Consider the following 13,758-nt stretch of genomic DNA (forward strand, 5'->3'; position numbering starts at 1 on the left):
CTCCTTTGCAAGTGCTAAAACGGACATGCTGCGCTTGTAAATTCTGCGTCACATGTCCATTTCTGTTGCAGATTTTTTTTGCAGCGTGTGAGATTTTTAACATTTCATCCACTTTGCTTCGGAAATTCGTGGCAAATCCACCCCTTGTGGACCTAGAGCAGCACAGTGATATTTAAGAAACCCCACAGACCTTGTTAACTGAACTAATCCTGCACGGTGCGCCTCTGCCATGGCATGTGACAAAGGGCTGTCGTATTAGCATTTGCACATGACCTGCACCCCTGACACATACGGAGATGTGAAATAACTGCCCTGGGGAAGAGTGTGACTATAGTGAACACTGGTGCAATTAGTCTGAAATCAGTGACTTGTTCCCAGCCCTCACCCCTCCTGCTTCTCCCTCTCCCAGAAGTCATGGCACAAGTTTGCACTAGCTCAGTGCTATTTCCCTGCCTTGTTGTGACTGGCACCTGGTTTGTCTGCTGCCAGCTAATCCCAACTTCCTACCTGTCTCCCTCACCTACAAGACAGACCCTTCCTATCTGTGGTGGTGGAGGAGGAGAGGGAGGTGCCGTGTGGAGGGGAGGAGGAGCAGGGTGCAGCCTCTGACCACCCAGCATCATGAATATTTAGCTGATCCTTCCTCCTGCTCCTCCTGCACTCTCTGCATAGATGAGCAGTCTCTCTCTCAGCCTGCACTCTGCTCCCAGCTCTCATTGTCTGTCTCATCCAACGCTTGCAGCTGATTTGCAAAAAGAGAAAAGGAGCAGAATCAATAATATTCCTAATAGAGGATCCAGTGATAAAGGGAGGCCATTCAGGACAATAGAGGAGAGTGTTGTCCTCCACTCGTGCATGAGCAAATCAGCCGCCTATATCAGAGCTGTGGAGCGGTCCCGGCTATCAGTGGCTTCAGGGCAGCACTTGCAGGAGAGGCAATGCTTTTACGGAGGAGACCCCTCTTATCTGACACCTCCTTCAGGCTCATCATTGCTGCACTATGCTTCCCATTGAAGGTATGGACCACCAGGCTGGAGGATCTGCTCAACATTGCTACTTTTTTCTGCATGCACCACTGAGTGCACTTATTGCACTTCTACTACTTTTTCTGCATGCACTTAAAGGGACACTACACCTACAGTGCACCATGCTTGATCCCAAAAAAATATGTTTCTGGATGTGATCAGAAGTGGAAATATGTGGGGGAGACAGTTTTCTGGACTTCGTGGAAAATTATTGCATGCTCATAAGACTTTTTTTTTTGCATTTTATTTTTTTTAGGTGTACTGTCCCTTTAAGATGCACCTTGATTGCCTATATTGATTGTGCATTTTTTCTTTTTTGCATTTTTTTTTTGTATAGTGTGCTATAACACTCATCATAGGTGTCTTCTTTTCTTCATTTTTTTTGTAACAGGTGTCTATAGCATCAGGGTACTTCGAATTGGAAATCTTATCTATGCAAAATCCCAATGGAGAATTGCAGAATGGCAATTGCTGCGATGGCACCAGGAACCCCGTTGATAGGAAGTGTACCAGGGATGAGTGTGATACTTATTTTAAAGTTTGCCTAAAGGAGTACCAGTCCAGGGTATCAAATGGGGGCCCTTGCAGTTTCGGTTCTGGATCTACCCCTGTCTTAGGAGGGAATTCCTTCAACATTAAATTCAGCAGGAATACCGAAAGGAACAGGATTGTGCTCCCTTTCAGTTTTGCATGGCCGGTGAGTCACTTGTGAAATGAACTTTTTTTTTCTGTTTCCCCAACATGCAATGTTCTTTTATTTTTGCAATTGCTGCCCTAATGGTCCTGCAAGGCAGTGCGTGCCAACAGTGTCCACAGCACTGTACATCAGGACTTCAGCAAGATGCTGTGGTTTCACAAGATTAAATGCATTGCAGATCCTTTCTGGTAGATGCTTTTTTTTTAAAGTAGGTAATAAAGGATCAAGACATCAGCTGTCAGTGTGCAATTGGTTAATTGAACTACTACAGCCTGAGAGATCCAGAAAACGGATACAATTGGAAGAGGAGGGAGGCTCATGAGTAGAGAAGTGGACTGTGATCTGCAGTATGTGACCCAGGAGAGAGGGAGGAGTGCCTGGGAATAGCATGAGCTGCTCCTAGAAACATGTGTATCCTCTAGTACCGTATATCGCTGCTGTATTGGAATGCTGTGTAAAGTTGCTCATAGACCTAACGATTTGCCTACAATATGACCCATTTTAGGGGCCCTCATTACATCTGATACCTCTAAGACAGATCTTGTCCCATTAGCCTCAGTTACGGTCTCGCAGTAGTGACTGTGATATGTATGGCATGTCAAGAACCATAGATACCTTTTCAGGCACCTAGAACATGCAGATTTCCACATATGTTTGTTTTGACACATTGTCTGTGAGACTTTTGGCTTTTCTTAAGTCTTCTGATGTCCAGAACTATCCCTACTATGGGCATCTTATTGTCCTGACTGTATTAGGAGGTCAGGAGTTCGGTCTGGTGTTCAAGTAGCATTGACGAGCTAGAAGTGGACTAATCTCCTCTAAACCTTTCTAGCAGTGTCCGGCTGGGCTGAGTTTTCCAATTCACCCCTCCCTTCTTGTGGTTTAATATGTTTGTGCATCTACAGCTGTAGAGAAACTCTATTGCCAAGTGTAGTGTAGGGTTCTGAGAGTTGGAAGGGCCACCAGGTGATGTAGCACCTAGAACATTGTATATGGACTACAGGAACTGTAGATACACCTATCGCTTACAGCCAGTGCTGATTCATTGGCACTACTTCATGTTGTGAATGACACATGGGCTTGCATGTGCTCGCTTCAGTACATTTTAGCTAGACAGGGTGGTAATTGCCCTTTTTGCTACCCTGGGGGGGAAAAGGCTTCTTGCTAGTATAAGCGATCCATTTCTAAAAGCGAGCAAAGAAGTTGCACAGGGCAATATACTGTATTGTCGTACCTACGGTATCTCCAAACGCCCTGCCTGTTCCAATGGTTGCCCTACCCTTCCCCTCCAGCTGTGTCCTTCGATCCCAGCCAGGTGTTTGCAGGGTGGGTGTGCGAGTTCCACTAAATCAAGGAGTGCCATTCGTATTAATCACTGTTCTCGTTCTACGGAGCCTTTTTTTTTTTTTTTTTTCTTAACAGCAAAGTTTCCAAAATAACTTTTTATTTAGTTTTTTAACAATTCACTTTCTCAGCAAGATTCTTTAACTTTTCAGACAAATCGATAGGCCAACTTTCAGCTTTCTCTCAATCCTGTCTGAGCTATCCATTTCCTATCCAAGGTTCTGGCTCAGGCCACATTATACAGGACATGATCAGGTGAAGAGTTGCTGAGCATCATGTGTGTTTACATAGAATTTGCAAACCACACTCGAAACTGAATATTTTCCTTTACCACTCAAAGTACCTTTTACTATGCCTATTTTATTTATCCTTTTAGTATTTATATATTTTTATTAAAGAGGAAGTATTATTAAATGCTTTCCAGGAAGTCGGGGGGAGGGGGGGGGGGTTGATTCTTGATCATAAATGCCACTATTTCAATTTTTTTTGTGTGTGACGGTACTAATAAGGTACATGGAATATATAGCAAATTTACTTTGGCACTTAGTACATTAAGAAAATGTTCCGTGCCTATTTCTTTTTTTTGTTAAAATAACAATAGCCATTCAATGCTAAAGATGATGACTTGTTGTGAAAACTTACCACAGTCAAGTTAAACTTTACTACATTAGTACCACTCTAATGATATTGTTTTTCTAATGCCAAGCCTTGGTTGGCTAAATTAGCTGGATATCGCTCTTCCTGGTGTGTGGGCATCCACAGCTTAACCTTGAGGGGGTTTAATTGGCTCAAAGGCCAGTTCTCTTTTGTCTACTGGTGGTTTTCACTCTCCGGCTTTCAACCTTGTTGTTGCCCAATGGGACCACAGATATTTTTTTTTGTAATGAGGCCACCCCTGTAGTAAGACTAGTATGCAATGGTTGGAACCAATCACATGCTCTGTGCTTGCTACAATGTCAAGTCTCCCTGGATGTTTGCATTCAGCAATCTGATTTACAAGTATATCGTATAACATCCATAAAGAATGCAGCAAGAATGTTTCTTTCCTTATTTCGCCCTCGTATAGAGTTCTCAGCCTCCTGGTCCTCTGCGCTAGGCTTCCCGAGCAGATCTGGAAGGAAAGTTTTTGGGCAGATACTGGCACAATACCCTGGTTCACACAAGTAGCCTCTGTTGGTGGAGAAAAAGAGCCAGGTTTTGCTAGCAGTGAGATAAAACTGTTATCAGAACCTACCATCAAAGGGATAAAAGGTTTTATAAAAATCTGTGGTATTTGAAGTACTGCCAACGTATGCAGTGCCTCCATTGTTGTGGCATTTGACTTTCTTTCCCATTCTTACTTTGAAGGACGGGCTCATTCGGATGTTTGCCTACTAACCAGAGGAAATAAATTTCAGGTGTTTGATCCTGAATGACTTACTGTGTTCAGTGCTATGGAGTCATGAAGAGCTACTGTTGTCTCTTATCTGTCGGGGGGGGAGGGACATGAAATGCCCCCCCTCCAAAAAAAAAGCTACGTGAACCATAAACTATGGAATTGATGTCGTGTTTTTTTTTTCCCGTTTTCGGCCAACTTTTTGTACTGAGAACAAGTATGCTGTCCGACAGATGTTTTTGCATTAATGTGCAATGTTTTTGTTTTGCATGTTGGCCACCAGGAGGCACTGTTTCATTGCAGCGTATGGCTGTTTCATATTCCTGGATGCCAGGACACTTTTTATGGCAGCTTCTATTGCTGCTGATTTGGTAATACTGAATATCTTTCTTTCTTATATATTTTTCTTGGGTCTCCTTCCAGAAAAGTATAAATTGCACTTCTCTTGCTACTTTACGTGGATCACATCGCGCTGTGCATGATACATTTTGCGCACCGCTGCTGCTTTACATGGAACGCTGTCGGGAATTGATGTCGGTTAGACTGGACTTTTTCCATTGTGCTTTCTTTGTATCTTAGATCTCTTAATTCATGGATTGTGTAGGCTTGAGTAATGGGCCTGGAGAATAGGGGGCTGTAAATTAAATGTAAAGTCATTGGTTTGACAAAGTTGCTAGGCTACAGACTAACTTGGGACAAAACAAGTTCACTAAACTTTCCTGCACCTGTGAACGGGAATGGCCTACCAGTGCACAGAGTAACCAGTGTATTCAGGCTGTCCCTACGTTGCCTTTTGCCATCCATCCTAATCACATTATGTCACTTTTGGGGGTTGTGGTATGTTTGTATTGCTTTTGTGCATAATTGAATTTATTTAGGCCTGTAATTAATGGCGGCCTCCTATAATCTAATGATGTGTCAGGCCTGCAGACTGTAGGGGGTAGTTTATCAGATGGCTTTGACAAGAAAACAGTAGATCTAGACAGATATTTATTAGGGGCTAGAAAAAGAATGTAACTGGAATTTCAGTCACGGTCATTCTTTCTGACCACCGTTGTGGTTATATTTCGGTTTCGCCATTTTTTTATTTTTATTTTTTCCGAAAAAAACTGCATTTGTGTAATGTGTGAACATAGCCTTGCCATTTTAGGCCTCCTTGCATGGGACAATTATCATCCAAGTGATCATCGCTCACTCAATGGAGGCTAAAGAGGCTGGAGATCGCTTCTGGACGCCCGTCTTCATTCGCCATAAACGGGCAGACCTACATAGATGAACTGATTCCTGAGCAAATTGTCGTTAGTTTTCTTTATGCCTGTGAGACATATGTTGTTAAGGTAGTGTTTATTCATGAACGATTATCGTTCATATTTGCGCGATTCAACAAAAAACTGTTCCGTTTAAAAAGCCACCTTAGGCCGGCTTTACACGGATGTAAGCGCAATTGCGCGCATCTTTGTGCAGTGTCTTTGTATTTATTAACCAGGATTTTTGCGCACGTATCGGTACATCTTGCTGTAATTTTTGGCCTGCAGGGCACGTTCATTCGCGTGCAGCGAACAAACGCACCACATTGAAATGGCTAATCGGCCAGATATGGTTTTCCAGTGGAATCGCGCAGTGTTTCTCTTTGCATATTACACTTGCATCTGCGCACCCACCATGGAGTTCTATGGGGACCTTTTGGTATGAAGATAAATTGAACTTGTGTTTTATTTATTTATTTATTTGTCTTTTGCGCAGCCGTAATGCACATGCAAAATTTGTGCATGTGAACGAACCCGTTAAAATCAATGGGTCCTATTCACTGCGTATTGCATGTGCAAATACGTCAGTGTGAAGCCGGTCTTGGGGGGGTCTCCAATAAAAATCATAGTGGAGATGGGGGGTGCTCGATCTTTTCACCACATATGTGTGCCGCACATAGTCTGGTACAAATCCTTTTCATGGTGATCTCTCAGGCTGCTGTAAAGAAGGCTGAAATATTTTGTACTAAAGGGGTTTTCCAGGCCTAAGACATCAGTGGTCTATTCTCAGGATAGGTAACCATTATCAGATTGGTGAGGGTCCACCACTCCAGACCTCTACCGATCACCTGTTGAAGGGGACGCGGCACTCACATGAGCGCCACGGTCTCTTCCCAGGCATGTGATGTCACCTTCATCGGTCATATGGCCTGAGAGCAAATCGTTGCTATTCAAGCACAGCCCATATGTAATGTACTTTTTATGCACCGAGGCAACTGTGGCGTTCATCTTAGAGCTGCTCCCACTTCAAACGGCTAATCGATTTGGGGTCCCTAGCTGTGGATTCTTATTCTTAGAATAGGTCATCCATCTATGAATCTCCAGGAAGCTTCTTTAGAGGGGAAACTCTGACTTCATCCGTGGATACTGTAATAAGTAACTATTTGGCTCTAAGGCCCAATGTCCACCGGCGGACTTAAATTGCAAAATCTTTGCGGGGCACCTGCGTGGACGATCCGCAGTTCAAGCCTCCCGTAGAGAAACATGGGCGTCCGCAGCTAAATTAAAGCATGCGGATTTGTTTTGCGAATGTTTTGGTCCAGAAAAGAAATTGCAGTGCGCTCTATTTCAGTGCTGTTTTCACACGAATGACTTCCATTGAAGTCAATGCAAGCCGTCAGATCCGCGGTTTTCTGCAATTGAACTGCGGACGGACTGCGAATTCCGCGGGAAAGCAGGAGTTTAAAACACAAAACTGCAGTATGCATGTGCGGCGGCGCTTCTGCACACATCTGCAGTGAAGAAAATAAAAGACCCGGACAGACCCGCAGTGTCCTCGGCTGCGGGCAGGGTCGGATTCTGCTGCGGGCTCCCGTATGCGGAATACAATCCACCCGTGGACATGAGACCTTAAGGCCCTCTTACACGGAACGATTATTGTTCAAACAAGCGTGAAAGTGGCCGACAAACTCTGTCTAAATGCAGCCAGTGACTAACAATACAATTGTCCACTTTTCATTTGTCGTTCGTTTTATGCAGGCGTAAAAATCATTGTTTGCTCGTCTAGTTTAAATGGTGATCGTTAAGCTGTTCTCGTTCACTTATACAGTGAATGAACGATTTCTCATTTTGACGCACCAATGATATATCTGCCCGTATAAACTGGCCGAATGAGCGACCTCTGACATCGCTCAAACGATAACGGTTTGGTATAAATGGACCCTGGGAGCGTTATACCACAATTACCACGGCGTTCAAAACGCTGCGGTAAAAAGCGCATGTGTGAGAGCGGCCTAAGCTTTGTAAGAAGAAGCTCTGTGTTTTGGGCTATTGCGTGGCAACAATAGCCATTTTTGTGGGTCGTACTTGCTGGTCTCCATGCGCTTGTAGAGATTTGTGAGGTACTCATGGTGGCTATTGATACAGAAACTGAAGGAAGCGGGTTTGTCAACAAGATGAGCTTGTTACTATGGGGAACTGCTGCACTCTTTCTTTGTACCAAGTCTGTCCTTCCTGGGGTTCTCGTGTTACTACGGGACAGGCCTGAAAACAAGTAGTAGGCCTTGTGCGTGAGAACCAATGCTGGCCCTGTTGCCCGTAGCAACCAGTCAGATCACTCAGTCCACTACCTGCTCTGTTCTGTAATGGGTTGCTGGGGGTAATTAATGACTTCACTGATTTTTTTTTTTTTTTTTGTCTCATTAAGGGGAAATAAGGTGTTTTCCTCCAGAATTTACCATAAAACCTCACCTTGGTTATGTGTTTGAATTGCTCTATGGGGGATGATAAAGTCGGCCTTTCCTTCCCTCCCCCTTTAGAAGCTACTTTATCATTTTACACCAGCCCTTTATCTAACAAGGAAGCAGCTTCTTTTAATGTTTTCCTGCAATCTTATCAGAAGGAGCATTTGCTTTCATGAGATAGTCGCTGCTTAATGGCTGAATCATCGGATTCTCGGTCCCTTGTTGTCTTTGTTAATCTAGATACATATAAACTATAACTCCAAATCTGCAGGATGCTGGCGGCTGGATTTCCCAGCAAAACTGCAGAATATGGACAAATAGATGATTTATGACGTGTTTTTATATCTGTGCGTTTCAGTAGTTTAGTCTTTTACGTTGCATGTAATAAGGTAAAGTCCTCTGGTGCAAGCACCAAGTCATGACTGACTCCTAGGGTGACATCGTTTTCTTAGCAATTTAAAATTTATTTATTTATTTATTTTTTTTGTGGGGGGGTTTACCATTGCCTGCCCCAGTCATCTTTACCCCCACCAAGCTGGGTACTTATTTTACTGAACTCGGAAGGCTGGAAGGCTGATTCAACCTTGAGCCAGCTACCTGTCCCAAGTGGGGATTGAACCCGCAACCTTCAGGTCATGAGCGAGAGCTTAGGTGCTGCTTTAGCAGTCTGCACATGCAGAGCTCTTAGACATTTTAAAGGAACTTGTAAAGACAAAAAACTGGGTGGGAACGGAACCTCTGATAGACAGAAGGTGAAACGTGATGTGGACATGGCCTGACTTATGTACAGATGACGTTCTAGCCTCAGTTTTGAGTTCCTGGATTACAATCCTCATTGTTTAGTGGCCAAAAAGATCGGATTGAGGTGCAATACTATGCCCAAGGACCAATGTCACTCTTCTCTTAAAAAGGAAGGGGGAGCCACTAATAATTTTTCAAAAAATGTTGCCGTACGTAGCCATTATAGTCGTCACCAGCCAGGGTGACCATTCGTCCATTAGTAGTGCATGCACCCAGCTTCCAACTAGGGATGCCACTAGAGATGAGCGAGCGTACTCGGTAAGGACAGATACTCGAGTGAGTATCCTCCTTTCAAGTGCCTGCCTGCTCGCCTGCAAAGATTCGGGGGGCGGTGGGGGAAAGGGGAGGGGGATCTCTCTCTCTCTCACACTCTGACTCTCACACACTCCTTCTCACACTCCTTCTCACACTCCTTCTTACACTCTTCTCACTCCCGCAACACAGCGCTCACCCCCGCCGGCACCCGAATCTTTGGGGGCGAGCAAGTAGGTACTCAGTAAGGACGATACTCGCTCGAGTATCTGTCCTTACCGAGTACACTCACTCATCTCTAGTTGCCACCATTTTAGTGTTAAAAAAAATCAAAACACAAAAATAAACAAAATCCCAGTCAATGTAAAAAGGGTGTGTGGTCAGGGCATTGCTTATCACAAAGTATTTTGCCTCCTTTATTAATGGTGCCCCCTCTTCGTGGACCCAGTAGTAATAGTGCAACCCGTTAGCGGTTCCAATAGTAATAGTGCCCACCAATGGTGTTGGTGTTCTTTCCTCACACTTGAGCAACTACCATGGCAGCAAGTAGTTTACTCACTGAAGTGGGTCCGGTTATTTCCTGGCCATTTTCACAAGGAGCAATCTCTTTGGTTGTGCAAGCAAACCAGTTCTCAAATTTACTTTAGTTAAGACTGGCAAGATACCAGAGTGGCACCCGCTTTGGTATTTACATTGGGCCCCATTGAGGTAAATGGAGTGCTGGAGCACCGGTCGGGCCCGTGCGGCCATTTGGAGCAGTGTCGCTGCAGGGGGAGAAGCGACCTCCGCAGTGACAGGGGAGCAGGACACTGGTGGCGTGTCTTCAAAATCCGTGGAAGTCTTAGCAATGAGATCCTCCCCAACTGATCAGCAAAATATCCTCAATCCTCAATTCTGGTACAACCCCTTTAATTGTCAGCTGGGCTAGTGGTTTACCGGTAGGGTGGCAACCCTACCTTCAGCAAATGGTTAAATGGGTTGTACTAGGATGCACAACCCTCCCGGAATGTAGGGCCTTGGGTGAACATTTTATTGCTCTTGGCTTCCCTTGTCAACCAGCTAATTTTTTTCCGGAGACCACTACGTGTTTCACTGTAGGGGAAATGGAGCTTTTCGGTAGGTGCCCATTCACCTAAATGGCTGTCCCCATAATATCAGGATGGTAGAAGGTCCACCAGGACAGCAATTGTTCTTTCTGAGTGGCTTGTCTTTCTGGATCATAGAGGGGGTTCTGATCAGGAAACCCCACTCAGACATGTATAGGCCTAGGAGGGGTTGTGGTTTTAGCAGAATCCCTTAGAATATTCCAAATCTCATGACTACATAGTTGTCTGCCAGATGGAGTCAATTGGGAACAAATGCATGAAATCTAATTGGAGGTAAATGATGGGTAAAGGTCGGTAGTCCCCAGAACTGACACTTGTACAGTCTGCACACTTTGCATCCACGGTGTGGGAAATGATAAAAAAATGGAGACTCTCTGCGTTTAAAGTCCTTCTACCAGCTCAACCCAGTTTGTGCACTTCAGGTAAATGAGTAGAAAGGGCTCTTGTTCCTGCCTGCTGTGTGTGAACCTGACTGTTGTGCTTGGCTGGCCAGCTGGTATTCTATCTATTAACCTTGCCACCCTTTTGTAACTAGTGCATTTAATTACCGGTGGGATTCTTTTTAAGATGGTGGGTTAATGTCAAATGGTGGCTAAGGAATTTCTGTCCATAATAAGCCTACTTTGATATCAATTTTAGTTTATTCTGCCCATGTATCATTGTGGGAGATTTTATTTTTTTTTTTTATTTTCTTACATTTTGATGGCCACTTTGGTCGGATCCACATAGGGCACATTGCCAAATTTGCGGTGTTGGGATGGCTTCACAGGAGCGCAAGTGCAATTGCGCACGCCTCTGCGCTGCATATTTGCGCACATATGAGTGTATCTTGCTGCACTCTTTTTGCCCACAAGGCAAGTTCATTTAAATAAAAAAATAAATAAAACCTATTACGTAGCGCTTTCAAGTAACTTATTTATCCCCCCCCCCCCCCCGCACGCGCGCAGTACTAATATCCCATAGACTGTGTCATTGCGCTGCTCACACGATGCTCCCAAAATACACGCGCAAAGAAAAGCGCTGCATGGCCTATCTTGACACGCAAAGATAGACTACGTGAATTGAGCGAATGCCGCAAGTACGTTACTGTGTACTTCCATGTGAAAACTACATTCATGTGCATGAGGCCTTAGGACCCCAGTGTGTTGTGTGGTTTATTCTTTTTTTTTTTTCGTTAGACTTTTTTTGCAAACTTTCCAGGAACTTTTTGACTACTTGTTTGTGTGTGTGTAAAATCTAATATGCCCTGCACAAAGTGCAAGAGAGGACAGAATAAAAGAAGCAGAAGCATGTACACAACCCATAACAAAAAGTGATGGCGGAAAGCCATCCACTATTTATTTTCAGTAACCCGACGTTCACTGCCATACAGATGACGGGTAATTGGTAAACGTTAACCGGATTATTATTAGCAATCTTTAACTTTTTTTCCCCCTTTTTTATACATGCTAGTTTTTGTGATTGGGATACATTGTAGTCTGGCCACCCAGACAGGCAATGACTGCTAATATTAACCAAGAACAATAGTGTGGCCATTCTGACTGCACCGAGGATTACAGAACATAATGGGGGCCCATCAAAAAATAATGCAAATACAGGACAAGCAACAGGAAGCAGCAGTAGACTCAGCAGAGCTCGGCTCCCAGACAAACCGTGGACTTAGTTCACACAATGGCAACTTTAGCACATTATGTATTCACAGGATACTCATTATTCCAGTAGGCTTGCCAGATCAGAGATCAGCCTCAGTGTTGCTGGATAAAACACATGCATAGTTTGGATAGTGGCATTTGTCTGCCCTCCATCACTTGGCAAGACGTTTGCAGTTGTATCGCACAAGTTCATGAATTCGGTTACTGGTTTGTGGCTTTGGCTACTCCTCCGCACACACAAGACTTGTTTTTGATGAATTTATTTATTTGCAGTTGTTGCTTGATGTGGTCGTACTGCTATTATTAGTGATGGCGTTGGACTTCTCACGGTGCCACTCCGATGGCTGCTATCACATATGGTCCTCGTTAGAGAAGCCATGTGTTTGATGTGCGGTCTGACGGTGGATGCTCATGTGTTGCGCGATGAGTAAGCAGCTTTATTTTGCTGCCCCATCAGTAAATATGGTATTGCTCATCACTTTTTGTTTTTTTTTCCGGTTCTCTAGGAATTATGTGAAAGCTGGCTTTTCCGTCCACTCAGCAATTTACTAACAAGGCCCGACTCAAGCTTTGTTACACTTTTCTTTTTTTTCGCAAGGCTTACAAGCCCGTCTCCGTTGCAGTGACATGATTAGGTGCTTTCTCATATCTGGTGAAAGCTCTGTTCTTGGCAACGTATGTGGAAATTGCAACTACATGATGCATATACAGACGACGTAGTGTTTAGTGTCTGTTTGTAGGCAAGGCAGCAGCCAGCGCCTGAAAGTGCACCCCTGTCGTTATTATACATGTGCAGGGAATATGGGGACGGGGAAAATGTGCGCACCCCCCAAAGTCATATGTTCAATTTGTGGCAATCTGGCTTCTTAATGTGCACTTCCATGAAGTCATTGAGTTGTTCTCTTCCGACACCTAGTTTAGAAGTCTTGTGTCTAGGAAAGCTCTATAATAACCCAACAAGGGCGTAGCTATAGGGGATATAGGTAGCAGTCACATCTGGATCCTCTTGTTTAGGGGACCCAAGGGCCTTTTTGCAACATAAGGCACCAGTATTCTCAATGGCACATAGTATAGCTTGAGATTTTGCATAGCGGCCCAGGAACTTGCACCTTGACAAACAATATGGCAGCATTGCAAAAGGGTTGCCACCCAGACTCCTGAAAAGCAATTCGATGCAGACCTGGAATTGCTATTCAGGAGTCTGGTAAAGCTGGGTGCCGATCCTTACGAGAACCGCAATGGTTGCTTTTACCATGCTGTTGTAGAGGACAGTTGTAGTACGCCTGGTTGTTGGCAGGGATTACCTGTAGTTTACCCAAAGCCGTTGCAAGGAAATGATAAAAAAACATGGCTACTTCCAAAAACATTGTCATATCTGTTCACTGGTTGCACGTGGTATTGCGGTTCATCCTCCTTCACTTCAATGGAGTTGAGCTGCCATACCAGATACAACCCATGGAAAAGTGTGGTGCGGTTTTTGGAAGAAAGCAGCCATGTTTTTTTTTTAAATTCTGGGCACCCACTGTTAAGTGACCCACCGGTTTTTGGACCTACTACCAATCTGGGACCAGGGTATATTTCCTGCACTTATTCTTTTTTGCCATCCCTCTGATCCGGCAGTTCCTGTTTTGGCCATTCAAGAGGCCCGACGCAATCTTCAAACTAACCCCCACAACACGTTGTTAGTCTTAGACTACCAATGCATAATACCTGCTCTCTGATTGGTCTGAGCTCACATGATCAGCTCTGGCCAATCACAGCAGCGCACAGTGTTTATCAGCTAATTAGAAAACTGTG

General features: G+C 44.3%; 1 protein-coding gene across 1 annotated transcript in view; it reads left to right on the top strand.

Annotated features, from left to right (window-relative positions):
- The first annotated feature begins 655 nt into the window (after positions 1 to 655).
- The window catches only part of JAG1 (jagged canonical Notch ligand 1), a 46,356-nt gene continuing 33,253 nt past the window's right edge, over positions 656 to 13,758 (top strand). Inside the window, exons 1-2 of the mRNA XM_066595643.1 lie at positions 656 to 1,016; positions 1,417 to 1,722. Of these exons, the coding sequence (XP_066451740.1) occupies positions 939 to 1,016; positions 1,417 to 1,722 (384 nt within the window). The 5' untranslated portion in view covers positions 656 to 938. The remainder of the gene's footprint in view (positions 1,017 to 1,416; positions 1,723 to 13,758) is intronic.

Source organism: Eleutherodactylus coqui, chromosome 3 (assembly GCF_035609145.1).
Source record: "Eleutherodactylus coqui strain aEleCoq1 chromosome 3, aEleCoq1.hap1, whole genome shotgun sequence".
In the NCBI taxonomy this organism is placed as follows: Eukaryota; Metazoa; Chordata; class Amphibia; order Anura; family Eleutherodactylidae; genus Eleutherodactylus; species Eleutherodactylus coqui.